Source organism: Trifolium pratense, linkage group LG1 (assembly GCF_020283565.1).
Source record: "Trifolium pratense cultivar HEN17-A07 linkage group LG1, ARS_RC_1.1, whole genome shotgun sequence".
NCBI lineage: Eukaryota > Viridiplantae > Streptophyta > Magnoliopsida > Fabales > Fabaceae > Trifolium > Trifolium pratense.
In genome coordinates this window covers 52,585,772-52,612,645 of record NC_060059.1, presented here as the reverse complement: position 1 = coordinate 52,612,645, position 26,874 = coordinate 52,585,772, and the positions used below count along the sequence as shown (strand labels likewise).

The 26,874-nt window shown below is 33.0% G+C and overlaps 4 protein-coding genes across 4 annotated transcripts; 3 read left to right on the top strand and 1 right to left on the bottom strand.

The window, feature by feature from the left end:
* The first annotated feature begins 4,397 nt into the window (after positions 1-4,397).
* Positions 4,398-4,937, top strand: LOC123896342. Its single transcript, XM_045946744.1, has one exon. It carries the CDS (start codon positions 4,398-4,400, stop codon positions 4,935-4,937), a length of 540 nt encoding a protein of 179 aa, XP_045802700.1.
* Positions 4,938-9,109: 4,172 nt separating this feature from the next.
* On the top strand, positions 9,110-13,842 carry LOC123906065 (IQ domain-containing protein IQM6). Its single transcript, XM_045955913.1, has 9 exons — positions 9,110-9,252; positions 10,049-10,368; positions 10,665-10,779; positions 10,867-10,932; positions 11,263-11,351; positions 11,440-11,527; positions 11,829-12,059; positions 12,383-12,484; positions 12,949-13,842. Exons 2-9 carry the CDS (start codon positions 10,061-10,063, stop codon positions 13,645-13,647), a joined length of 1,698 nt encoding a protein of 565 aa, XP_045811869.1. The 5' UTR covers positions 9,110-9,252; positions 10,049-10,060; the 3' UTR covers positions 13,648-13,842.
* A 2,152-nt stretch (positions 13,843-15,994) lies between these two features.
* On the bottom strand, positions 15,995-16,951 carry LOC123896335. The gene has a single exon (XM_045946738.1). The coding sequence runs from the start codon at positions 16,949-16,951 to the stop codon at positions 15,995-15,997; it is 957 nt and encodes a 318-aa protein (XP_045802694.1).
* Positions 16,952-19,991: 3,040 nt separating this feature from the next.
* Positions 19,992-26,584, top strand: LOC123906056 (notchless protein homolog). Its single transcript, XM_045955904.1, has 13 exons — positions 19,992-20,360; positions 20,902-20,983; positions 21,100-21,189; positions 21,280-21,405; positions 22,099-22,226; positions 22,881-23,077; positions 23,316-23,379; positions 24,148-24,258; positions 24,590-24,727; positions 25,257-25,399; positions 25,497-25,551; positions 25,885-25,941; positions 26,041-26,584. The coding sequence occupies exons 1-13, from the start codon at positions 20,196-20,198 to the stop codon at positions 26,122-26,124; spliced, it is 1,440 nt and encodes a 479-aa protein (XP_045811860.1). The 5' UTR covers positions 19,992-20,195; the 3' UTR covers positions 26,125-26,584.
* Positions 26,585-26,874: the final 290 nt, after the last annotated feature.

Here is a 26,874-nt window from a genome sequence, read left to right as displayed (position 1 = left end):
TCTGATTATTTTTAGCTTCTGATTATTTTAAAAATCTGTAACAAACAGACGCAAAACAATTAAAAGTGATCATTTTTATAAAAAAAGTGATTTTTTTTCTAAAATAAGCTATAAGAGTGAAATTTCCAACTACTGAACTGGTAAAAAAAACTGAAAATAATAGCATCTCATTCTCTATCCTATGTGAAGATTAAATTAACTAAATTGTATAAACGGTTATTTTGTTAAGTAAAATGTTAAATATATCAAGAGTATTAATTAAGTGGATTTGTTGTATTAATTGAGTGGATTTGTTGTTTGACTAGAATTCTAGATTAATTGTGAGCGGATTTTTTTTTACTAGATTAATTGTGAGTGAGAATATCCCTAAAAATAAGTGACTGATCACTGATTAGTGATTACTACTCCTCCGGTCCTTATTATAAGGAACAATTTGGAAAAAACACACATACCAAGAAACCTTATCTTTCTTAATAAAAATTCTAAAATTTTACAATCTACTATTCCAAAACTAACCTTAGTGTATTAATTTATCCTTAGGGAATATATCACTCTAATTAATGCATAACTTTGGAATGGATACAATTTAATAAGGGTAAAAATGGAATTGTAAGAATAAATTTAATGATTGTTTCTTATAAAAAGGACCAAATTTTTTTTCCAAATTGTTCCTTATAAAAAGGACCGGAGGGAGTATAATATAATGTCTATAAATTAAGACGGAGCCCTAAAGAAATTCTATATCATCATCCATTATCATTAACCAAAAAAATGGCACCCACAACATATTTATCATTGATGCTCATCTTATCATTGTTCACTATTTCTCATGCCATTTCCCCAACATCAAGTTCCAACTTATACAAAGATGTATGTAAAAAATCTTTTGAACTGAAAGACTTGGAACAACGTTGTTTGAAACTTCTAGAACCCTACCCTCAAATTACTTCGGCCAATGATTATCTTACTTTTACCAAATTATTTTTAAAGACGGTGGCGATAGAAAAGGCGATAAAAGCTCAACAACAAATGATAGAAATTATGAAGAAAAATCCTTCTTCTCAAGGCATCAAAGATTGTTTCTTACATTACAAAGACGTGCTTAGTGAGTTACAAATTGCTTATGATGAAGATCCGGGAACTATAAGCTTGGATGTTGCTTATGCTAATGATGCACTTGTTGCATGTAAACGTAGCTTATCTAATGAAAAGATTGTCAATATTTCTTCTATTTCTGTTCTCAATGATGAAATGCATTTCGTTGTTGATATTGCATTTACATCTAGTTCCAATATTCCCACTATTTAAATAAATAAATAAATAAATTTATATTTAATAAATTCAAAAATTTCATTTTTTTTTTAAATTTTCTCTTCTTTCACAAACTTGCAATTTTGTCCCCTAACTTTAGACACTTTCGCAAAAGGTTGGTCCCACTGATTTTGACACGTGGACATTAACTCACATGTCACGTATATATGTCATATGAGCTAGTCAATGTCCACGTATGCGTTGACTTGTTGACGTGACATATGAGTCATTGTCAATCATACCAAGAGCTACTTTTGAGTGATAAATAGCTCTTAATAGTTCTTGCTTTCAATTGTTGTAAAATTGTATCCATCTCCATTATAAATCATAGTGATGGTGGATCCTGAGACCGAGGAATGTATTTTGCCAGTGTTGGTGAGTATCTTCCCTATAAAGCCTTGAAATGTGTCATGCCAATGCTATAGATTGAAATGTTGTGTTGTACCAGTATTCATCTCAACTCAAGGTAAGGCTTTATACCAAAATTTGGTATTCTGAAATGAAAAACATCTCAGAAACAGTACTTCTAAGCCTTTACTAGTACCTCAGATTGCTCATCAGATTGAGGGTGATTTGTTGAGCTCATTGAAAAGCTATAATATCCTTGTAATTTGAACTTGACAATGCTATGCCATGAAACTTGACAATGCTAGTCATGAAAGCCTCAACAACTGACTTACTAGTATAGTCAATTTTCATAGGAATTAAATTATGGGTATATTTTGTCAATCTATCCACTAACACCATGATAGTAGTATAGCCAAATGAGTCACTTAGTAATCATTCTGCACAAACTCATGTATGCGTTTCTTCATAGCAGCATGTCCCCCAATAAGTGATGCATGGTACTCTCTTAGTAATTGTTGAAGCTACATAGATTGTGCAGGGATCACTATTCTATGTTTCCAATACAGTAAGCCCTCCTTTGTTATGATGGTTTTCTTTGGTGGAATAACTTACCTAATTTTGTATTGGTTTTCTTTTAAATTCCATTAAGTTTTTTTTTTACTTTATATGCATTGCACTTTTTTTCCTTCACCAAATTGTATCGCGTTGAGTTTTCTTGATAGGTAGTTGCTTATATCTGTTCATTTCTTGAGTTTTGGTCTAGTATGCCAAATGTTTGTTCACTTTTGCAACGGGAAAACAAAATAATGCCGCAACAAGGTGACGATCAACACAATGTCGCATTAATTAAGACGACAAAATCACAAAGAAAAAACCAAATATATGTGAAATCACTTATTTGAATGAAAAGGAAAGAAAAAACAATTTAGAGAGGCGATTTTGGATAAAAATTGATTCTAAAACCACCACTCTTTGATGGACGAAGAATAAGAAAAAATTAGTGTTTATGAAAGAAGGGGGCGACCGCTTGCTAGAGAGATTTTTAGGTGTTGCTTTAGATGGTTAGGAGTAGGTGCCAACCTAGTCAAAATGTTTTCATCTCTATTTTTGCACCTCATTGATTTATTTATTTTAAAAATTGAATATCAATTGCTGTAATTGATAGGAACATCACATTATATATATGCAGCAGGGGTCGAGGTTCGAATGTGCAATTCCCCACTTATTCACCTTCATGGGCGAACTTCTAGCCACTAAACTAATTAAAAAAAAATAAAAACATCAATTATTGCATTAAAAAAAAAAGAATATCAAACTAGTAAAATAAAAATTATGAGTTTTTTTAGAGGATATTCTATGAAATGAATTTAAGCGTTTTGATTTATTCAAAAAAAAATCACTTTGTCAAAAAAAAATATCACTTGAATTTTATTAATGATTATTTATGAGTTTATGACTGTAAAAAAAATATAGTATTATTGTTTTGATGACTATTATGGATAGTAAAGATAATTGCACTAATGTAACCAAAAAAAAAAAGAAAAGATAATTGCACTAATATGAAGTTTGACCATATCAATTTGGAGATATCATCCTTTCAAAAATAAATTTAGAAACATCATGAAAATACTTTTCCATATAATTTTTTTTGAAGCACTTTTCCATATAATTTAAAAATAAATCATTGTTATAAACAAAATAAATAAATAAATAAATAAATCTTTGTATAAAAATTATTATATTTGACTAGTATTATATGAATTCTAAAATAATAATTTTTTAGGTTTAATCGAAAAGAGATGGCAGCCGCCGGAGGAAGGTTGGGTGAAAGTGAACTCGGATGGAGCTAGTAAAGGGGAGCAAATGGCTGGATGTGGTGGTCTAATTAGAGATCATAGAGGTCATTGGCTTGGAGGATTTGCAAAGTTTGTTGGGGTAGGAAGTGCTTTTGTAGCGGAATTATGGGGTGTTTTGGAGGGATTGAAATATGCTAAGAGGAAAGGATACAGAAAGATTGATTTGAACATTGATTCGGTTGCAGTTATGAAGGTGATTAAGTCAGGCAAGACTAATAGCTCTTTGGGTACCTCTTTAGTAAAGAGTATTAAGAAGTTGTTGGATGAAGACTGGGAGGTGAAGATTTCTCATTCCTATCGGGAAGCTAATAGGAGTGCGGATGCACTGGCATCTATGGGTTGCACGTTAAATTACAACATAGTCTATTTTGAGACTTGTCCGATTAATATTCGAGAGTTAATTCATGCTGATGTGTTGGGGATCAGCACCCCGCGTTTGATTTCTTTGTAGTTCTTATTTTTGTTTGGGCTTTGCCCTCATTATTATCAAAAAAGAAAAAAAAGAAAAGAGATGTATAACCTTTTTAGGTTTGAGAATATTGGCTCTTCATTAGTAGTCAATGATGCAAGATAAGCGCTTTTGTGAATAATGATTAAAACTATTAAAATTAGAGATGAGATATACCTGACCTAAAGAGGAGTTGGAGTTCGATGTCTTGCATGAAGAGAAATAATTGTTGGATCCTAAAATCATGCTAAACTGATATATAATACATGATTATGGTATTAAATAAAATCAAGCAATCATGGGATTGTGATTGGAATGTTGACTCAGTTAATTAACATTAATTAGTATATCAACATTTTCTTCTATTAATAACCTCTATAAATTAAAAATTCTAAAGTAATTTTCGTAGTCCATTCCAAATTCCAAACAAAAGAATGAATCCATCAACTCGTTTATTCTCCTTCCTCACAATTTTGTCGATTTTTATTTCTCATGCAACTTCACAAACATCTAGCCCAAAACTATACCAAAATGTATGTAAAGATATTGGAAAAGATGAAGAACAACATTGTTTGAAACTTTTAGAATCCAACCCTGAAATTGTTTCGGCGAAAGACTATCTTACTCTTTGTAGATTACACTTACAAATGGCAATAGAGAAATCCTCAAAAGCTCAAGAATCTCTCAAAAATTTGATGAACAAATATCCTTCATCTCAATCCGTCAAAGAATGTGCAACCACAGATTACGATAAGTTGATTAACTCTTTTAAGAATTCACTTGCATTGTTGGTTAAAGATCCAAATACTGCAAAATATAATGCCAATATTGCTCGCAATGGACCACTTGCATGTGAATTACGTGTCATGGTTAATGAGAAGAATATAGATATTATTTCTTCTATTTCTAGATCGAATAATGAGACCATTTTTCTTAGTGTTGTTGCAAAGCTAGCCATAAATCATCTTACATGATGAGATATTTTACTTTTAGTTGTTATGTTGGCTAATATTTAGTTTTAAAGAATTTAGTTTTAAAGAATAAACAATATAGGGTATGATGTTTGAATTGATTTGTTTTTGAGTTTATGTAAAATAGTTTATGCAAATAAGTAAATTTTTATGTAGTATTATAAATTTTTCAAGGTAGTTTATAAGAAAACAACTTATAAAGATACAATTCTTATTACGTAATTGGTAAACACTTATGAATTAGTATAAAAATTTATTTATTTATTTACATAAGTTATTTTTATAAGCTAAAAAATAAGCTAAATTCAAACGAATTTATAGTACTATATTATATTATATGAATTTATAAAAATGCATAAAACACAATTTTATATTTTATATTACATTTATTGGTACGGGATCCTCTCTGGTGAGAGGTCAAGTGAAATATCCTCTATTAAAGGGAATTTAATATTAAATAAATAAGAGAGAATATTGCAGATATTTTGATGAATATGTTTTTGTTTTAGTACTTCTCAAGCGCTAAATTGTCTTTCTCTAATTTTAGTGTAGAAACCTAATTTATAGACTTGGTAGGATTACCATCCTATCAGTAAACCACAGATAGCATTATATATGATGAGTCAAAGTTCGAACTCGGACAAAAAAATTAAACTAAATTGATAAAAAGAGAAATGAAAACAATTAGCATCTCTGTCATATGTGAAAATTAAATTAACTAAATTGTATAAAATGGTAAAAAATTTTAAAATATATCAAGAGTATTAATTGAGTGGATTTGTTGTTTGACTAGATTAATTGTGAGCGGATATTTTTTCTTACTAGATTAATTGTGAGTGATAATATCCCTAAAAATAAGTGATTGATTACCAAATATCCCTAAAAATAATGTTACTTCTTCATATAATGTTGAGCCCTTCCAAATTTGCTTTCAATTGTTGTAAAATTGTATCCATCTCCATTATAAATCATAATGATGGTGGATCCTGAGACTGAGGAATGTAATTTGCCAGTGTTGGCGAGTATCTTCCCTAAGCCTTGAAAGGTGTCATGCCAATGCTAGATTAAAATATTGTTGTGTTGTATCACTATTCATCCCAAGCTAAGGCTTTAATTATACCAAAATTTGGTATTCTGAAATGAAAAACATCTCAGAAACGGTTCTAAGCCTTTTTTTTTTATATATATTTTGATACCTCAGATTGGACAATAGATTGAGGGTGATATGTTGAGCTCATTGCAATGCTATAATATCCTTGTAATTTGAACTTTACAATGCTATGCCATGAAACTTGACAATGCTAGTCATGAAAGCCTCAACAACTGACTTACTAGTATAGTCAATTTTCATAGGAATGAAATTATTGGTATATTTTGTCAATCTATCTACTAACACCATGATAGTAGTATAGCCAAATGAGATAGGTAGTTGCTTATATCTGTTTATTTCTTTGAGTTTTGGTCTAGTATTCTAAATGTTTGTTCACTTTTGCAACGGGAAAATAAAATAATGTCGCAACAAGACGATGACCAACATAATGTCCCACTAATTAAGATGACAAAATCACAAAGAAAAAAACCAAATATATGCTAAATCACTTATTTGAATCAAAAGGAATGAAAAAACAATTTAGAGGGGGTGATTTTGGATAAAAAATGATTTTGAAACCACCCCTCTTTAGTGGACGAAGAATAAGAAAAAATTAGGGTTTATGAAAGAAGGGGGCAACGACTTGCTAGAGAGATTTTTAGGTGTTGCTTTAGATGATTAGGAGTAGGCGTGTCAACCTCATTGATTTTTTTATAAATCATATCAATTGTTATAATTGATAGGAACATCACATTATATATATATGTAGGCGCCGGGATTCGAATGTGCAATTCCCCACTTATTCACCTTCATGGGCGAACTTCTAGCCACTAAACTAAGCCCCCTCAGGTTTCTTCAGATAGATGGCAGTGGCAGCCTGACCTGGATAAATACTACACTGTTCGTGGCGCTTATCAGCTCTCGACGGCCCAGGATGCAGTTACTTTGGATACTGCGGCAGGCTTCGTTTGGCACTCTCAGGTTCCTTTGAAGGTTTCCATTCACGCATGACGACTCTTACGGGATATGTTATCTACCAAAGCAAACCTAGTTTATCGAGGCATCTTAAAACTGGAGGCTCATTTTTGTGTATCTGGCTGTGGAGCAGTCGAGTCGGTTCAACATTTGTTCATCTTTTGCAGCACTTTTGGTTTCCTTTGGTCTCTTGTCAGTTCGTGGATTAGCTCTTCATTGGTGACAGCTCGGATTCTGTCGGATCATTTTGTTCAGTTTACTATGTTAGCTGATGGTCTTCGAGCACGACGCTCTTTTATGCAACTCATATGGCTTGCTTGCGTGTGAGTTGTGTGGATTGAGAGGAATCACAGACTGTTTCAAGGCTCATCAAATTCATCACATCACATGTTGGACAAGATCAAGACCTTTTCCTATAGGTGGTTGAAAGCGACGAGTACTACTTTATGGATATTGTTTTTGATCTCCTGTAACCTTTCTTAGTCTCCCCTGGCATGTCTCGTGCTAACTACTTAAAAAAAATATAAAACATCAACTATTGCATAAAAAAAAGGAATATCAAACTAGTAAAATAAAAATTATGAGTTTTTTTAGAGGATATTCTTTTTTCTGTCAAGTAGCCTAGTGCTAGTGGCTAGAAAATCTACCTTAAAGGTGAATACGTTGAGTGTCCAGAGTTCGAAAACCGACTCCTACACATAAAGTACGATGTTCCTGCCAACCGAGCTAAGTTCCCGGGATTTTTAGAGGATAGTCTATGAAATGAATTTAAGCGTTTTGATTTATTAAAAAAAAAATATCACTTGAATTTTATTAATGACTATGACTGTAAAAAAAAAGTATTATTATTTTGATGACTATTATGGATAGTTAAGATAATTGCACTAATATGAAGTTTGAACATATCAATTTGGAGATATCATCCTTTCAAAAGTAAGATATGATGTTGGTTCTTCGTTAGTAGCCAATGCTGCAAAATAAGCTAGATGTTTTTATGAATAATGATTAAAACTATTAAAATTAGAGATGGGATATACCTTATCATAAAAGGAGCTGGAGTTTGATATCTTGCATGAAGGCTATTATGTGGATTCCGTGTCATGGTTAATGAGAAGAATATAGATATTATTTCATCTATTTCTAGATCGAATAATGAGACGATTTTGCTTAGTGTTGTTGCACAGCTAGCCATAAATCATCTTACATGATGATATATGTGGTTTCAGTTGTTACGTTGGCTAATATTTAGGTTTAAAGAATAAATAATATATGACATGTTTGAATTGATTTATTTTTTAGCTTATGCGAAATATTTTATATAAATAAATAAATTTTTATGTAGTATTATAAATATTATAAATTTTTCAACGTAGAGCTTATAAAGGTACAATTCTTGTCGATAAACACTTATAAATAGTTACAAGATATATGCTTCTGACCGTGTGATTGGGGTGAGGAATATGTGATAGTTGGAGGTGGGAACTGGACCTGGAGGGAGGTTTCTCGGTTAAGTCGGCCTATAGGTTACTCGCTCAAGATATTCTAGGTGTTTATATGTTATCCTCGTTGACGAATAAATATGTTATCCCCTTTGACAAATAATGTTTAAATTTATTTAGAAACTGTTTACGTGGAAATTTGGTAAACAACCGCTAGTTTGAGACTCCCTCTAATGTTATTGTCTTTTCCTGACGACTACTTCATGATCAGACTCCAACCATACACTCTGTGATCCTTTGCTAGTTTCAATTAATATATGATTTCTCAACTTATTTGAGTTAAAAATTAAAGGAAATAAAATGTATAAAGACCCGGATTTAAATTTCAGTGAATAAATAACATTAACATCTAATTATTAATTTTGACCGTTTGAAAGAAGAAAAAAAAAAAATAGCCCACAAGTCAAAGGAAGCAGCATTGCAAGAGAAAATATAACATATCATTATTATTATTGTAACAAAATAAATAACTAAATAACAACATAGGTAGCCACCCTGTGACTGTGAGGCTCCCAAAAAAAGAAGTCAATTAGCTGATCTTTTCTTTGATCATCTTCTCTTCCCACATTCTTCGGTCTCTCTTACATTTCTCTCTCTCTCTCTCTCTCTGGGTTTCTTTCTCTTTCCACTTCATTTCTTTCTTTTTTACTTTCCTTGTTGTTCTCTCTCTCTCTCTCTCTCTCTGCCCAACATTGCATCCATTTCCTTCAGCCTTTCTTCTCCCCTGCATGTCTCATATTAAATAACACAATTGGTATGTATTTATAATAATTATACATTATGATTATGAATGCTAGCTCCTCAATCACCTTGCATTATTATTATTATTTTATTTATTATTATTATCATCATCATCCTTGTTGTTTTTCTCAGTTATTATGGGCATTGTGTGTTATTGGTTTTATAAATTAGAATGTTTTCTGGTTCATATTATAATAACTTATCATAATGTGCATTGTTGGTAACTTTCTTTCTGGTTTAATTTGATGACAATCAAACTATTTCCTGGATCCTCTTGCATTGCTTAATTATGAAATGAAATGTGAAGTATATAAGATAATGTTACAAATGTATTTTCTGGATCCTGATATTCACTTTCCATCTTAATTTCCATCAAGAACCAACAATGCTGAGATCATATGACTCTTATGAAGAAGTTGATAAACATTTGTTTATTGACAACTTCATTGTTGTTTGTAACATTTTTTTTAAAACTCGGTATCCGGCCCAAGGACCGACTAATATGAGGGACCAATCCCACCGCCCACTTGAGGGGGGCCATTTAAAGCCAGAGTTTTTTTACTCTGTATGAACTAGCCCACCGGAATTGGCACCAGAGGGAATCGAACCTGAGACCTTGAGAGGAGCACACTCTAAGGTCCCAAGCCAACACCACTAAGCTAGTTCATGGGAAGTTTCTATTGAGATCTATTCTTTCAACATTGGGTGAATGGCTCAAAACCTGCCTTAAATTTTTTTCAACTAAACAAATATTAGTAAGTTAGTGTGCATATTTTATATGCCGAACATCTTACGTAAAACTTCTTTAGTGTTCAGGGAAGATGATGCTTGAAGGATCGGTTAGCATTAACGGCTTGGAATTGGAGACCATGCTTTCTTTTAGATCTCCCAGAGCAGATATTGAAAATGACTTATTTTGTAAACCAGTAAGCACACAGAGTAAAGACAGTTACGAGGATTTGTCGAGAACGTGTAGCAACTTCTCTGATAAGAGCTTCTATTCCCCAACATTGTTGTTGGAGCCACGGCATCATAGAGACCAAGCTGCACTTAGATTGCAGAAAGTTTACAAAAGTTTCCGAACAAGAAGGCAACTTGCAGATTGTGCAGTTCTTGCAGAACAGAGATGGTTAGTTAGTTTCAACATTTCATTGGAACGGAAATGAATTCCCTGCAATTGAGATTGAGATTCCCTGCCCTACATTCACACATTCAGTGCATTGGTGACGGTTAGATGATCTGACGTTCACAAAACATGCAAATGCTGATTTTTTTAAAAATCCAAACCTTGTAATATGGCCATCGAATCTTGATCCAATAACCATCGACGTGTTCACTACGTGAATGCAAGATATCCAGATTGCAGGGACAAGGTGTTCATAATCAGGTTTATGTTACTAGACTAATTACATTCATATGTAACAGGTGGAGGGCTTTGGATTTTGCTGAACTAAAGCACAGTTCTATATCATTTTTTGACATTGAAAAACATGAGACTGCCGTTTCACGTTGGTCAAGGGCAAGAAGGAGAGCTGCCAAGGTAAATTTTTCTCATATTATTATAATAATAAGTTAATGTTATCAGTTGAATAACTAGTAAATTTTTTTGTCTCACTTTTGTTAATAGGTTGGAAAGGGTCTATCTAAGGATAAGAAGGCTCGTAAACTTGCTTTGCAGCACTGGCTAGAGGCAGTAAGTCACACTCAAAGCTTATTGGGTCTGTTTAGGTTCTGTTTAGATTGACTTATTTGAACGTATCTGCTGGTATAACCACTTATGAAACTGTTTGTGAGAGTTTATGAAAAAAGCTAATATGACATGCGTCTAAGTTGTTTTCAGCTTATTCTCATAAACTCTCCAAGATAGCCTATGAGAACAGCTTACAAAATATATGAAAACAATTTGACTTTATTTTATGTTTTGTTATAGGAATGGCTTGTACATAAGCGCTTAGGGTATAAGCGCTTAATTAAGCTGCTTTTCTAAATAAGACCTTAATCTAGTGGTTTTCAACATGTACAGATTGACCCTCGACATCGCTATGGTCATAACCTTCAATTTTACTATGTCCAGTGGTTACACTGTGATAGCAATCAACCTTTCTTCTATTGGTAAGAATCAAGGACAATAAAGAATTATGTTTTTTAAGGTAACTTTTAGTCAAGCTAATGGAAATTTATGATCAATCTGCAAGTGTAGGCTTGATATCGGGGAAGGCAGGGAATTCAGTTCTGAGAGATGTGGTAGATCAAGGCTTCAGCAGCAATGTATCAAGTATTTGGGTCCAGTGAGTTTTCTAGTTCCCTTTAATATCACTTTTTCTTTCATCCATATGCATCAAACTCGTGCTATAGTGGAATGGTTGTTCAACTTCAAACACTAAACTACGTGTAGGGAAAATAGAATTAAAAATAATAAGTAATATAAAACTCAGGTTATGTAACACCAACATTTCATATTGAAAGCGTGTCTACTGTCCCACACATATTACCAATGTTGACGTGTTAGTTAGTGTTTAATAACTCGGAGCTATTAGATAACTTAACTGTCAAGTAACTTGGTAAAGTAATTCTGAAATTCTTTTGCAGGAAGAAAGAGAGGCTTATGAAATAGTTATTGAGAATGGGATGCTCTATTACAAACACAGTGGGTTTCCAGTTGATAGTAGAGGAGATGCTAAGATGATTTTTGTACTTAGCACTTCCAAGACTTTGTATGTTGGGCAGAAGAACAAGGGCACATTTCAACATTCAAGCTTCCTAGCAGGTGGAGCCACATTATCTGCTGGTAGATTAGTAGTTGAGGATGGTATTCTTAAGGTATGAAAGGGAAATAAACCCAAGATTTCCAAAATAGACTAAGGTTCTCTTTAGATAAACAGCTTGCTTAAGCACTTATAGCATGAGCGCTTATCATGTAGCTTTAAGTGATTATGTATAGGCTATTTCTATAACAAAATATAAAATATAAGTTGTTTTCATAATCTATTTTAGTGTATAAGTTCCCTCAGACAATCTGACAAGTGCTTATGCTAGTAGTTATGCTCAAATTAGGTAATCCAAACAGGCTCTAAGACATTGCATTTTGCTTTCTGTTTTGTCCTTATTTTCCATACTGACAGTAGACTTTTTCAATTCCAAAGGCAGTTTGGCCTCACAGCGGACACTATCTACCAACGGAAGAAAATTTCCAGGAATTCGTAACATTCCTTAGGGAGAATAATGTGGACCTTACAGATGTAAAGGTAACCGGTGACATTTCTGCATATATAGAATTTATCAATCTGTGCATACTTTCATTCACCATCTACATGATAGGACAAAATTAAATGCCATAATAACATAAATTCACACTCATTATCATCTCATGCTAATTTAGTTGGGATAGAGTTCAATGTTGTCAAATAAAAGTTATAGCGGCACTATAGCAAAGCCGAATTCGAACAAATCACTATTGTTTTGTGATATGCTATTTAATACAAAGTGTTAGTATCAAATAAAGACCGTAGCATAGTGAAATTCGACCAAAATGCTATTTTCCGCAGTTCGACATTGATAACATGATAGAGATTAATAGATCATAGCATCAAACTTTAGCCATGACATGACCTCATGTGCAGAAAATTACCTAATTGTAAATTCCATTAAATCTAGCTAGTCTAGAAAATAAAATCTTTCTAAAATGCTAATTGCCATTTCTTATATCCAGAAAAATCCAATTGAAGACGATGAGATAGTCAAAATAAAGCAGGAACTTCATTTAAGAAGAAAATCTTCAGAGGCCGTATTTCCTCCAAACCTTGAAACCGAAAGTTCGAGCAGCACATTAGCTGAGGAGACAAATGAGGAATCTACTGCTGATTCAAATTCTGGTCTACCTGTATCTAGACTGTCACAACGACTAGGAACAAAAATACCTAGACTCGAAATACCAAAAAGAGGAAATGTGGCTGACATTTTCGGATCAATATTATCAGTACATTTTCCACATCACAAATACTGTACTCCACGTTTAGAACCAGACACAGATTGTGGTTATGAGACAGCAGAAGAATCGTTTATCGAAGAAGAAGACTTCATGGTTCCGAAATCAAACTTGTTTGTCGAAGATCAAGACAAGGAAGAAGAAAATCCTATTCCAAAAGAAAAGATAATGAAGAGAATAGATTCACATAAAGGAATGAAATCATATCAACTGGCTAATCAATTATCTACCAAATGGACAACAGGTGCTGGTCCTAGAATTGGTTGTATGAGAGACTATCCAAAAGAGCTTCAGTTTTTTATATTGGAGCAGCAAAATTTGTCTCCAAGGACAAGAACAGCGGCTCCATCACCTCGGCCGCCATTGTCTCGCTTCAGTCCACATGTTGCTTCTGTTCCAATTCTTCCAACAGATGAATTATAAATTAATTAAGGGGTATTAGTTCTGTTGGGACATTGGAGTAGAGAAAAATGACTAGGATTTTCTTTTTTTTTTATGCCACTCTTTTAACCCATATATAGTTAGTTCTTGTGGTGGTGAGTGGGGGCAACAAAAGAACTTCGCGTGTATATTGTTCTAGTTCCAAAATGCAGAGAGAAAATTTGATTGAGTTTCCAATCTAGATTTGAAAGAATAGCAAGTAACATGCAAATCATTAATGACGTGTTATAGTTATGGTGCAAATTACACACACATTAGCGCGCGATATATACAAGGGTAAAATAGACGAGATAAATGAGTGTTGTGGGGAAATAGCTCCTTTCGCTAGACACAATCTGCATCAACTGTGTCTGTTGGTTGGGGCTAGTTCCACACAAGATGAACCACAGTTCGACTTCTAGAAGATGTGACAATATTAGTGTTTGGTAATTTCCTCGAACAGAGGTAGAAGGGGATATGCGATTCGATTACACAACCATAGAAAATCAATACCAAAAATGTTTACTCAACTTCTTCAAACTTTATAATTTACCAAAAACAGAAATTAATAAGGTGGCTCGATGGTTTGAAGGAATGACACACAAGTATCGAAGTGAGATTTGCAATCAATGCAATGCATATGAGGTTTGGAACAACCAAAGTCGCATTGATAAATCGTACAACTAGTTTCTATTCGATTCAAGTACTTCTAATCATGAAAACTCTGCTATTAACCTTCAAAACTAAAGAATAAAGATGTGAAGTTATCACCAAGGAAAATAGAATGTTAATTATGTGTTTAAGTACTAAATGTTGATAGGGTGTTGAAGTAGAACATACCTCAATCAAATAGTTGTCCATAAGTTGTTGAAGAAAAACCTGTGCAAAACATAATTCAAGAGCACAAAAAATTAAGAAATGAAAAGATATAAAATTTTATAAAGGGAAAGCTATGTAAACTAAATTCTTTTTTTTGACAAAGCTATGTAAACTAAATTTAAAAGCAAGAAATTGGTGAAACAAGTTGTAATAGAATGTTAGAAAAGTGAGAATGATAATGGAAAGTGAGGAATCTAATCTTCTAGTTTATAGGAAGATTATTTTTCGCATCATCTTGAAAATTTGCAGGCATTTAACAAAGATAAAAAACAATTTCATGATTTAAGACTATTATAACAAGGAAAACACTACTAGTCACTAGTAAGAGAAGAATCATAATTCCTCTATATTATGCAATTTTTCCAAATTATAGCTATAATAATTTTCTATCTCTTTCAAATTCCCCTGGGTGATGAAAGAGAGACAAAACCAATGGCAAGAATCAAAACACAAAAAAGAAGAAACAAAAGATAGCAGAATTTTTCATTGTCACATTTTATCAAACACATGACAGTCAATGCATTAGCAGATGGCTCAGGAAGAACATAAGAAAAGCATTAGCAGACAACAATAACCAACAGAGTCGAAATGGATTAAACTGAGTATGGGTCGCTATAAATGTAATATTGACGTCTCTTTTTCCCGGTCTTAGTAAAGTTGGAGTAGGTACGTGCATCAGAGATGATCAAGGTAGTTTTGTCCTCGCCAAAGAAGAGTGGATTTTTCCTATTTGTGACGTGGAAATTGGTGAAGTACCAGGACTGTTGCATAGTAAAAATCATCATGTATGAGAACTAGGAGAAATCATCAGAGATTGTCAACAGTTGTACAACACTTTTTTCACAAACTCAATGGTCGAGTTTATTCGGAGACAAGTCAATAAGAGCGTTCATGTTTTAGCACGGGTAGCCACATTCCTATCTAGTTTCCACATTTTGACTGATACACCTACTTGTATTCACAATATTATTGTTAAATAAATGTTTTAAGCTTCTTTCCGTAAAAAAATAAAAAATAGGTTTAAACTTTTTATTCCCTTATTTACATTTTTTTTTTAAATAGAAATCTTGTGTGACATTTATTGATAGAAAACTAATCAAAAGAAAACTAATCAAAAGAAAACTAACCAAAAGAAGCTAGAAGAAAATGTTATTATTGATAAGAACTAATCAAAAGCTAGAAGAAAATTTTATTTATTGATAGAAAACTCTACACTGAACTTGGTATAGAGGACCACGGTTCGATCCCCTGCAACTGCGATTGGGAAGGGACTGATACCACTTAATGTCAGAACTGACTCCCGAACCGGATTAAACCGGTGGTGAAAAGCCAAAAAAATAAACTAAACCTAACAGACAGTTTATACATCAACAATAAAATAAAAGAGCAATATATATCATAGTAAATTTTGAATCCTAGACTTTTCTATCTCAATCCAACACTACACTGACCATGATAAATCTAAACCTCTTCATTTAAATCCACCAAACACTGTAAGAATCATATGTTCCCATCGACTAATGACTTCTTTAGGCAAAATGTGTTGCAAATGTTGCAGCTTCACCTCCCTGAAACAGCCCAAATTTGGACAAAAAACTTTAATTATATTTTCCTTTAACTGGTCACCCACATGCTTAGATATACAATCGGAACAAAATGTGTGATTGCATTTGGTACTTCCTCTAACAATATCAGAATCTTGGATTAAATCAAAGCATATACCACATTTTGGAGATGGTAAAGTACATTCATAACTCGTCTCAATTGCTTTTTTCCTCTTCTTTTTCGCATTATATGAGCTTTTAATCAAAATCCCTTTCGAATTTTGATTAATGGCGAATGTAACTTTTTGCTTCTTCTTTTCATTGGCGCAATCTTGAAAGAAAGATTTTCTCATCGTTGAAAGTCTTTTTTGTCTTTGTTGAAATCGTTGACAATTATGTCCCGAACGCCACAAAATTTTACAATGTGTGCAAAAACGTCTATGACAACATGGACAATTGGCATTAGTCACTATTTTAATCTCTTCTTTTAACAACCAAGCTGAACAATCATTGAACGGACAATTCAACCACATTTCATCATTATCACCGGAGTAGAGAATTCCCGACTTCTTTTCATCATCAATATCAAGCATGTTTTCTCTTTCTTGGAATGGTTGACACTTATGTCTTCCGTACCATGGATCTTTACATTCTGGGCAGAATAACCGGTGACAACACGGGCACTCGGCAGTGGTTACGGTTTTAATCTTATCATTCCTCAAAGAAACCCAACAATTCGGACAATTCCCCCACATATATTGATCACTCAAGAGGGGAATTTTTGAATTCATTTTCTTTTCTTGATCATTACGTAACGAAAACAGATTTTCCACGTTTGCAACAAATTTGTTAGCTGCTTGGTTTATGGAGTTTGGGAGTTTCATCTCTCTGATCACAAATAAAAAATCAACAGCAATTTGTAATTTATATTGTAGAGAGATGGTAACTATAGGGTTTTGATATAGTTCGATCAAAATAGAATAAATTGAGTGAAGTGCACACTTTAGAAAAAACAAACGGTTGAAAAAAATTTCTAGAGGATATATAGCAGTGCCGTTTCTTTTTATAATCTTTTTTTTTAGTTACAAAAAGAGGAATATCTTTTTTCGTATCATTTGTTGCTTTATAGATTTTTTATAACCTGTTGATTTATTTCATCTAATATTTTTTTTTTTTATAATATTGCATCTAAGAAAATAAAATTGATTACTGCTGAATTTACTAATGGGACGGATCTAAAAACTTACTATACGGGGGGCCGAAAATAAGAACAATTGTTTTGACTCTTAATTATTTTTTTTTAGTTATTTTTATTCTCAAACCATCAAATTTATCTTTTATTTGTTAGTTTGGTCCTCAAATATGATTTGTATTAGTCAATTTGTCCAAAATATTACTAATAATAGACAGATTTTAAAATATTTTTATAATTTCAATACATTCTATTGACAACATAACATCTCATATATTTAAATAAGAAATCACTGTTTTGCTCTCCCCATATATATATATATATATATGGGGGCTGCTAACTTAGACCCAGTTGGGTCTAAGTTAGCAAGGTGCACCTTTTCAATTGGACCAAAATACCCATTCTTTTTAATTAATTAACCAAATTACCATCAATGGACGCGGATCCAGTGTCGCGCGCGTACCGCAGTACCATGGTTACAGGCCGTTGATTTCCATCAGACAGCCAAGATCTGATCTCATCAAGACTGTCTGATCAATCAGACAGCCCAGATCATCCGAATCCATCAGATTCCAGAGCGTGCACCACACTGGATTACACCCTGGAGAGAGAAGAATCTACTTTTTAAAAGCAGGACACGTGTCGCTGTCTGATTGGCTGGGCGTGATTTTTTTCCATTTAATACTTTGAACTCAATTATTTCGTTGTAAATTTATTTTTTATTTATTTTTTTTATACCAAAATTCATAATTTTTTTTTCTCTACAAATAGAGACTTGGTTCGTTTGATTTGGACACAGAAAAAAAAACCCAATTTTTCACTACCTTAATCTCATTTTTCACTACCTTACATCAACTCACTGAAACCATTCTACCAGCAAAGTGGTTTCAGATTACAACTCTCTGAAACCATTGTACCAGATAAATGGTTTCAGAAGCAAACACAATTAATAAATTACTCACTGAAACCATTCTACCAGTAAAATGGTTTCAGAATACAACTATGTGCAACCATTCTACAAGCTAAATGGTTTCAGAAGCAAATAACTAATAATCAACTTACTGAAACCATTCTACCAGCAAAATGGTTTCAGATTACAACTATCTGAAACCATTGTACCAGATAAATGGTTTCAGAAGCAAACACAATTAATAAATTATTCATTGAAACCATTCTACCAGTAAAATGGTTTCAGAATACAACTATGTGCAACCATTCTACCAGTAAAATGGTTTCAGAAGCAAACATTAGTTTTTAATTACCGTTTTATCTCATTTAATTAACTAAAAATAGTTTCAGGTCTCCAAAAATTTCATAAAATATACCAAAAGTTCCAGAATATTATCTACTATTTTCCTGGTATAATGGTTTCAGTGAGTTGGTTGAGTGGTGCGTGTTAAATTACAACACACAAGTAACGTATTTAGTAGACAAAAAATGAGATTAAGATAGTGAAAAATTGCGTTTTTTTTTCGGTGTCCAAATCAAACGAACCAAGTCTCTATTTGTAGACAAAAAAAAATTATGAATTTTGGTATAAAAATAAAAAAATAAAAAATTAATTTACAACGAAATAATTGAGTTCAAAGTATTAAATGAACAAAAATCACGCCCAGCCAACCATTGTGTGACACGTGTCCTACTTTTAAAAAGCAAATTTTTCTCTCTCTCCAGGTTGTAATCCAGTGTGGCGCAGGCGCTGGAATCTGATGGATCAGGATGATCTGGGTTGTCTGATTGATCAGACAGTCTTGATGAGATCAGATCTTGGCTGTCTGATGGAAATCAACGGTCTGTAACCATGGTCCTTCGGTACGCGCGCGACACTGGATCTGCGTCTACTAATGGGTATTTTGGTTAATTAATTAAAAAGAATGGGTATTTTGGTCCAATTGAAAAGGTGCATCTTGCTAACTTAGACCTAACTAGGGTCTAAGTTAGAAAACCCCTATATATATATATATATATACTATTTTTTTATGCGTGTATTTTTATCATATTATAATATTATTTTATGTATTTATAGTACTAAACCAAAGTGTTGTAAATAGATAGTTGAATTGAGACTTGATAATATATAGAATTATATTTATATCCATATATGAGGGGGAGGGGCGCCTTGGCCACGGCCTCCCCCTTGAATCCATCCATGCTTATCAGTTTTAATAATATTCCAAATTTTGTATCTAGTGATTTCAACTCCCTCCCAATCGCAGTCGCAATTGTGTATTGTGAATTGAATTTATTTTATTTTTTTTATAAACTAAAGGTATCTTCTGCGCACAACTGCAAAGACTAATCTCCTCGAGGTAACTGAGATATATTTAAGGGGTTGATCTCTCCCAACAAATGTTTTTCCATGTTTTTCCATACGCACCGGCCGGGGATCGAACCCAAGACATCCAAGTATCTACCACTTGTGTCACACTATGTTGATAATTGAATTTAAAACATACAATTTTATCATTTAAAAAATTTGTATAAACATTTAAAAAAATAATACCCTATACATCGAATCTTTAAGTTATTATTATAATATAATGTGGTAAAAAAATGATTTGTGAATTGATTTTTTATTTTTTTACTTTCACGGGTAGTTTAATCTGGTTGGTGTCTCAATTCTAACATCAAGTAATTTCAGTTCCTCCGATTGAAGATGTGGTATCTGTGAATTGAATTTAAAACATACAATTTTATTATTCTAAAATGTTTTAAAAAATAAAAATAAAAATGGATAAACTGTTGGGGGCAAGGGTTTAGAAACAAAACCCTAATTATTTCCCTTGACTTTCTAAAGCCCCATACATACATACATACACACAATTTGATTCGCAACAACTTGCTTTAGTTTCAGCATCGCATAGAAGCTATAGAGATAATACTGTAGAATAGAATTGAACCACGAACAGAGTATACAGAATCTGAGAAATTGTAAAATGGAGATTGATACAGATACAACAGTGGAGAAGAGGGTGATAATAAACAACGTCATGTGTCTTTTGACAGACCCAGATGGTGCTCCTCTTGGTGCTCCTATGTATCTACCTCAGAATATCGGTCCACAACAACTCCAACTCATTGTTAATCAGCTTCTACGCAATGTAACCATCACGAATTTACTGTCTTAATTTCATTTATGCGTTTTGTTTAATGTTTTAAACATTTATTTGATTATCGAATTGTTCGGGAAGACCTAAATTTGATTCCTGGGAGGAACAATTATTGGTTAGACTTTACCTATGAAGCACAGACACTCCTCATATTAGGCTTGTCTGACACCGACACTTTTTACACTGAATTATGTCATTTTCTCAAATTATTATTGGTGTCAAAGTGTCATTTTTTCAAATTATAGGACTTTACTTATCTCTCAGGCTGAACTTTGGATTACCAGGACCGGAGGGTCAATGCAACAAAATATATATATATATGTATAATGGAATATCGAACTGGCACACTCGAATGGAGGAGCAAACTTATTTAAAATTTGATTTTCAATAAAAAGATTGTTTTGTTGAAGGCAATTTTGTACATAAAAAAAGTTACTAGTTAGTTTTGAAGATACCTTTTATTGTGATGATGATGATGTGACATGATATATATTATGTTACGATTGATTGACTGTCTATATTCTCAATTTAGGAGGAGAAATTGCCGTATGCTTTTTATATATCAGACGAGGAGCTTCTTGTACCACTTGAAACATACTTGCAAAAGCACAAAGGCTAGTCATGTTTGGTTTCAAACAAAATTGGCATTTTTATATTTGTTCGCTTGTTTGAGATTTACTAATTTTTTTTTTTTCTTTTCCTTTGTAATGTTAATTTAACATTATTTCAGTCTCGGTGGAAAAGGCATTGCCTATAGTTTGTCAGCCTCAAGCTGTTTTCCGGATTCGTCCTGTGAGTCGATGTTCCGCAACAATTTCTGGTATGAAAGATGTGATGGATTTTATTCGTCCTGTTAATAATGTATTTTTGTCATAATCCTTAGAATTCATATCATTGAGATTATTTTTAGGTCATGGCGAAGCTGTGTTGAGTGTTGCCTTTAGTCCTGATGGGCGACAGCTGGCAAGTGGTTCTGGTGATACTACTGTTCGATTTTGGGACCTTGGAACTCAGACACCAATGTACACATGCACAGGTTTGATATTTAAAGATGATAAGCCATTCTTTGTGTCTGCCAAACATAACCTTTTCATTTTAATTAAAGCAAGAAACAATCAATTGATTGTGAGGCATTTTTCTCTCTGAATAACAAAAGTAATCAATTTGAATAGTTGGGTTGTGCTCATGATTGCATTGCTAGAAAAACTTTTGATAAATTGTGTAGTTTAAATTTGTTTCTAATTAATGCCTATTACTGGGAGTATACTATGAGGAAAGGGACGGGAAGTAGAGGATCAACACCAGGAGGAGAAAATGTGATTTTCATGCTGTTGAGTCCAGACCATAACTGTATGCTGAGCTGGCAGGGAAAAATGGGAGGTGGAAATTAGGTTAGGAAGAAATGAGAATATAAGAGGGAAGGTTTAGAAGTGTGAACACAACCATTTGTCCTACAGTTTCTTTTCTTTTTCTGTTTTTAAGATTTACAGAGGTCTACCTCTTCTATAAAGAGCTATATTCTTCCTTAAATAAATGTATGTTTCTATCAAGTTCGCATTAGTTTCGTGCAGTTATTCCTTGATAGGAAGCCGCTTATTAGAAATGTTTTTGTGAGAAGATTCTTCATTTTTTCATTTCAGTACCAGTATACATATCATAGTTGTTAACATGCACTCTTTTGAATCTTTAATTCAAATATGTCATATATAGTTGTTTACATTTTATGCAGGACACAAAAACTGGGTCCTTTGTATTGAATGGTCACCAGATGGCAAGTATCTTGTAAGTGGGAGCAAGTCAGGAGAACTTATCTGTTGGGACCCAAAAACTGGAAAGCAGTCAGGAAATGCTCTAATTGTAAGTCTTTAAACCTTGAATTTAAATTTGCATTATGAAGCTATCTTCTTTTTCTCTTTATAGTGTTTGCATTTAAAGTGCATTAGTAGCTTCCAACTAAGGGACGTAAACAGTGTCAGATTAGAATAATTGATGGTGGCTCCAGTGAACTCAATTTTAGCCACTCCAGTGAACTCAATTTGCATTGATAGCGGCTGAAATTTTGGAGGATGATGCAACTGTACTCAATTTAGCCACTACTGTTTCCACATTCAAGAATCAAACAAAGATTTTTAAAAACAATAGGAACTTGAAACTCACCTCTGAAGAATCACTTGTGGAAGTTAAATGATTGTAAAAAGTATAGTCAACAGAACATTGGTTGCATGGGTGGCTTTTATTTTTATTAGAATTAGTGCACAACTGTTATTTTATAGATACTGAGTTTACTTCACTCATCTTCCCTCTCCCACTAAATTACAAAAAAGTAATAGTAGCATAATGTTTAATGTTGCATATGGTGGCTTGAAATATCAGTAACACTGGGATACATAGATACTTGAAACAGCCACTTTGGTTGAGAATCAGTGTAATAAGATATGTTGTTTGAAGAATTTTTTATCATCAAATTTTTCTTGGACGATAAAATTTGAAGTATACTTATATGAAATACAGGGCCACAAGAAATGGATTACCGGTATCTCTTGGGAACCTGTCCACCTGAATGCTCCTTGCCGTCGCTTTGTAAGTGCCAGCAAAGATGGAGATGCTCGTATTTGGGATGTTTCTTTAAAGAAATGCATTGTACTCAGTGGCCACACACTTGCAGTAACATGTGTCAAATGGGGTGGCGATGGTGTAATTTATACGGGGTATTTCTCCTTCTTTCCTTCCAATTTCTTTTAAGATTTTATCGAGTTATTGAGTTATTCTCTTCACTTAATTTTTTATATTGCATGAATTGGGATACTAGGACAGTAGTTTTTGCTGTTAAATCAATTTTTTGTCTAGAAAGATGCTTCGTATTCAAGTTTGCAAAAGACTCTTTATTATCTTTCTGTATTTTTGTATTACTACTGCTTAGATCCTGCCTATGTTGTTTTGTTACAGGTCCCAGGATTGTACAATCAAAGTTTGGGAAACCACACAAGGGAAGCTAATTCGGGAACTGAAGGTGGGCCTCCATACCTTTGCAATTCAAATTTATATGTGCTTGTTTAAAAATTTGATTATTGCTATGTACATCTCCTGTTTCTCCTTGGCGCCAACATTTTCTTCATTATAGTTAGTTTATTTATGTTATGTTTCATGAGTTTTTTATCTGTATGTGTTGTCTAGCTATCAATTGCAATTTTACTGTGCAAATTATCAAGGATTTTACTAGGTGTTTAATTTTGATTTATTGTTTGAATGTTGGTGTAAACTTTTTATACTATCATCCAATGTGTTACAACTTACAACATCATTCAATAATTGAATTTCCGTGTTTGATGGTCGAACTCTTATAATGATCATGTGTATATGAGTGAATGGTGGTATGAAAAAGGTTTACACATTGGATCAAAATAAATCACTAATACTTTGGTTTTATGTTCAACCGTTTCCTAATAAAACAGAAGGAACCTTCTATTTTCACCAATGTTAATGGATTGGAAAACTTTGTTCCATCAAGTTTCTCTCTCTTTTTGGTTGTATTTTGTTTAAGAGGATTCCTTATCTTTCATTCTCCTTATACTATTGTCTGTCTCAATGAATTCTTTCTCATTCAAAAGAAAGTTTATCACAAAACACCCAAAGAACAATTCTAACAATGAGTTTATTTTGTACTTATTTTTGCATCTGATACTTTTCTTATATATTAGTATAGTCTATTTCAAATATTATTATATTTTCTTTACTTTTCCATACTATTGTTTTCTTCATATTTTGGTATTTATTTTAGGGGCACGCGCATTGGGTTAATTCTTTGGCATTGAGCACAGAGTATGTTCTTCGCACTGGAGCTTTTGATCATACTGGAAAACATTATTCATCTGCAGAGGAAATGCAGAAGGTAACTATTAGTTTTTTTAACAGTAATGTTAGCCCTTTGAACCATTTTTGTTACTTACAATTACCTGGCTGGCCAGATTGGAAATAATAAACTCAGATTTATGTAATTGGATCACAATCTTTAAAGTTTTGAAATTTTCATCTGTCCCCAATGTTTTTCAGATCAAACGAATGATCTATGACTTATTTTGAAGTATTATTTATTGCCTCATTCTATATTGCTATTACTTTTGAATAGTATTTATTTCTCTACGTCACAAGTTCCTTTCTCTAGAAACTATTATTTCCATCTCTGATTTACTAATACCAGTTTATGCTGCGGATGTATGTAGGTCGCTCTTGAAAGGTACAAAGCAATGAGAGGTAATGCGCCTGAAAGATTGGTCTCTGGATCTGATGATTTCACAATGTTCCTTTGGGAACCCTTCGTCGACAAGCACCACAAAACTCGCATGACAGGTCATCAGCAGGTATTTATTTTTCTTTGCAGTTTTAAAATATGCCAATGAGAACTAATCAAATTTATTCTTCATATTGCAATGTGAATTCAGTTTGTATCAGTAGTATTGATTATTGACTTGAATGAAAATTAGGATTTGAAAGAGTTACCTAATATAGCAGTTCTTGATGAATTTGGCTTTGCTCCATTTACTACCCTCCATTTCTTGTCTATTTATGAGATAGACACATTGGACGATTAGTAGGACCGATTGTGTCTATCTCTCTCATAAATGGAGGATAGGTAAATGGAGCAAAGTCAAACTCGTTCTGGATACACATAAAGGGTTAAATAAGTTGTAATAAACCTATTGAAATCCATAAGTATTTGCATATGTCTATCTCTCGTTATTTGTTGTTTTGTCTATGGTAGTTTAAACTTTAAATTGACTTTGTTGTCATACAGATTAAATCACAATTTATCAAGTATAATTTTCATTATATGCATTATTATGCACATTCCATCTTTTAGGGTCAATGATATAAGTTATACTTTGACAGCTTGTGAACCATGTCTATTTTTCACCTGATGGGCAATGGATAGCGAGTGCATCTTTTGATAAATCTGTGAAGATATGGAATGGAACTACAGGAAAATTTGTCACTGCCTTTCGTGGCCATGTTGGGCCTGTTTACCGGATCAGGTATAACATGAGTGATTCAATCTTATGTCAAACTGCTAGTCAAAGATAGTTCGTTTAAAACTGCAATTAACTAACCATATTGATTTTTACTATACAGCTGGTCTGCTGACAGTAGACTTCTTTTAAGTGGCAGCAAAGATTCTACACTTAAGGTAAAACCATATATTTTCTTGGTTTAATCATATGTATATATCCCCACAAAATACACTCTTTGGGAGGTGTGAAGAGCTTTAAGCTGCACCCTAAGCACCTGAGTGAATATTGGTTCCATTGCTGATCCAAAGTATCGAAACTTGTGGATAAAATTACTCTGGAATCATTAAGGTGCTAAAGGCACTTAATCAGTTTAATTGGTTTTTTCTGATCGGCTTACAATCCTAGCCCTGATCCTGATCACAGTGGTTTCCTGCCAAAATAGTATAACCTATCAAATTTCATTTGCAAAACAAGAAAACTTTGATCTTACATTGTGTTTGATTTTCAAGGTTTGGGATATTCGGACTCGCAAGTTGAAGCAAGACCTTCCGGGCCATGCCGATGAAGTATGTTATAGATGCTAAACAATTGAATGATTTTAAAATTAAAAATAAAAATTCCCAATTTGGTTGCTGACCTAAGTTGATAATTTTGTTGCTGTGAAGGTGTTTTCTGTTGATTGGAGTCCAGATGGAGAGAAGGTAGCTTCTGGTGGTAAGGATAAAGTGTTGAAGTTGTGGATGGGATAGGCTATTATTGCATCAACATTGTGAATCTATTCTATAGTTTTGGTGTATGTAACTCCCATGATGTTCCCATGATGTTGCCACTGCATGGAAATCAATGGCTCACTATTGTGTCGATACAAAATCGTCTTTAAATTATGAGCTATGAATGAATGTCTATTCCACACACTACATACCACTGAGATTAGGCACCGGAAGAACATGTTGCTCAAATTAAGTCTCAGGTAAAGAAGCTGCTTGAATTGCTTGGGGGGTCTATTATATGGTTACTAGAATATACTTTGCTGTTTTTTTTTTTGTTTTGTTTCAAAGTCTTTCTTTTTTTTTGTATTATGTCCTATTTTAACCATAGTTAGGGTATTGTTTCTTAATGACAACTATGGGAATTTTGTTATTTTATTTGGTAATTATAAACCGAGTGTGCGAGGGATAGCCCCAAATGGCTTTTGTTTGCGACAGTTTACTAGTGTTACATTTTATTTTTTTTTATAAACACTAGTGCTACATTAGTGTTTGAATTGAGTATTTAAAATTTGAATTTAAGAAAACTAAATTGCATCCCTTTGATTATTTTTCTTTTTATCGTTTTGAATACGGTTTGGATTGTGATTTTTATATGAAATTTTAAATTCAACACAAGTGAATAGTGATCGCGTCCACATATAACAGGGGTTTCATAAAAATCAAATAAAATAATATGGGTTAAAATATAAAATCACTTTGTATTTCAGTCGTATATAATATTCAATCTCA

What these genes read in the sequence shown, in the direction of transcription:
- LOC123896342 (XM_045946744.1), top strand. Translation starts at nt 4,398, where the DNA reads ATGAATCCATCAACTCGTTTATTCTCCTTCCTCACAATTTTGTCGATT.
- LOC123906065 (XM_045955913.1), top strand. Translation starts at nt 10,061, where the DNA reads ATGATGCTTGAAGGATCGGTTAGCATTAACGGCTTGGAATTGGAGACC. An exon ending in TGCAGCACTGGCTAGAGGCA is followed by an intron (nt 10,933 to 11,262) that starts GTAAGTCACACT and finishes CAACATGTACAG; the next exon opens with ATTGACCCTCGACATCGCTA. An exon ending in AATCAACCTTTCTTCTATTG is followed by an intron (nt 11,352 to 11,439) that starts GTAAGAATCAAG and finishes CTGCAAGTGTAG; the next exon opens with GCTTGATATCGGGGAAGGCA.
- LOC123896335 (XM_045946738.1), bottom strand. Translation starts at nt 16,951, where the DNA reads ATGAAACTCCCAAACTCCATAAACCAAGCAGCTAACAAATTTGTTGCA.
- LOC123906056 (XM_045955904.1), top strand. Translation starts at nt 20,196, where the DNA reads ATGGAGATTGATACAGATACAACAGTGGAGAAGAGGGTGATAATAAAC. An exon ending in GATGGTGTAATTTATACGGG is followed by an intron (nt 23,078 to 23,315) that starts GTATTTCTCCTT and finishes GTTTTGTTACAG; the next exon opens with GTCCCAGGATTGTACAATCA. An exon ending in AGCTAATTCGGGAACTGAAG is followed by an intron (nt 23,380 to 24,147) that starts GTGGGCCTCCAT and finishes TATTTATTTTAG; the next exon opens with GGGCACGCGCATTGGGTTAA.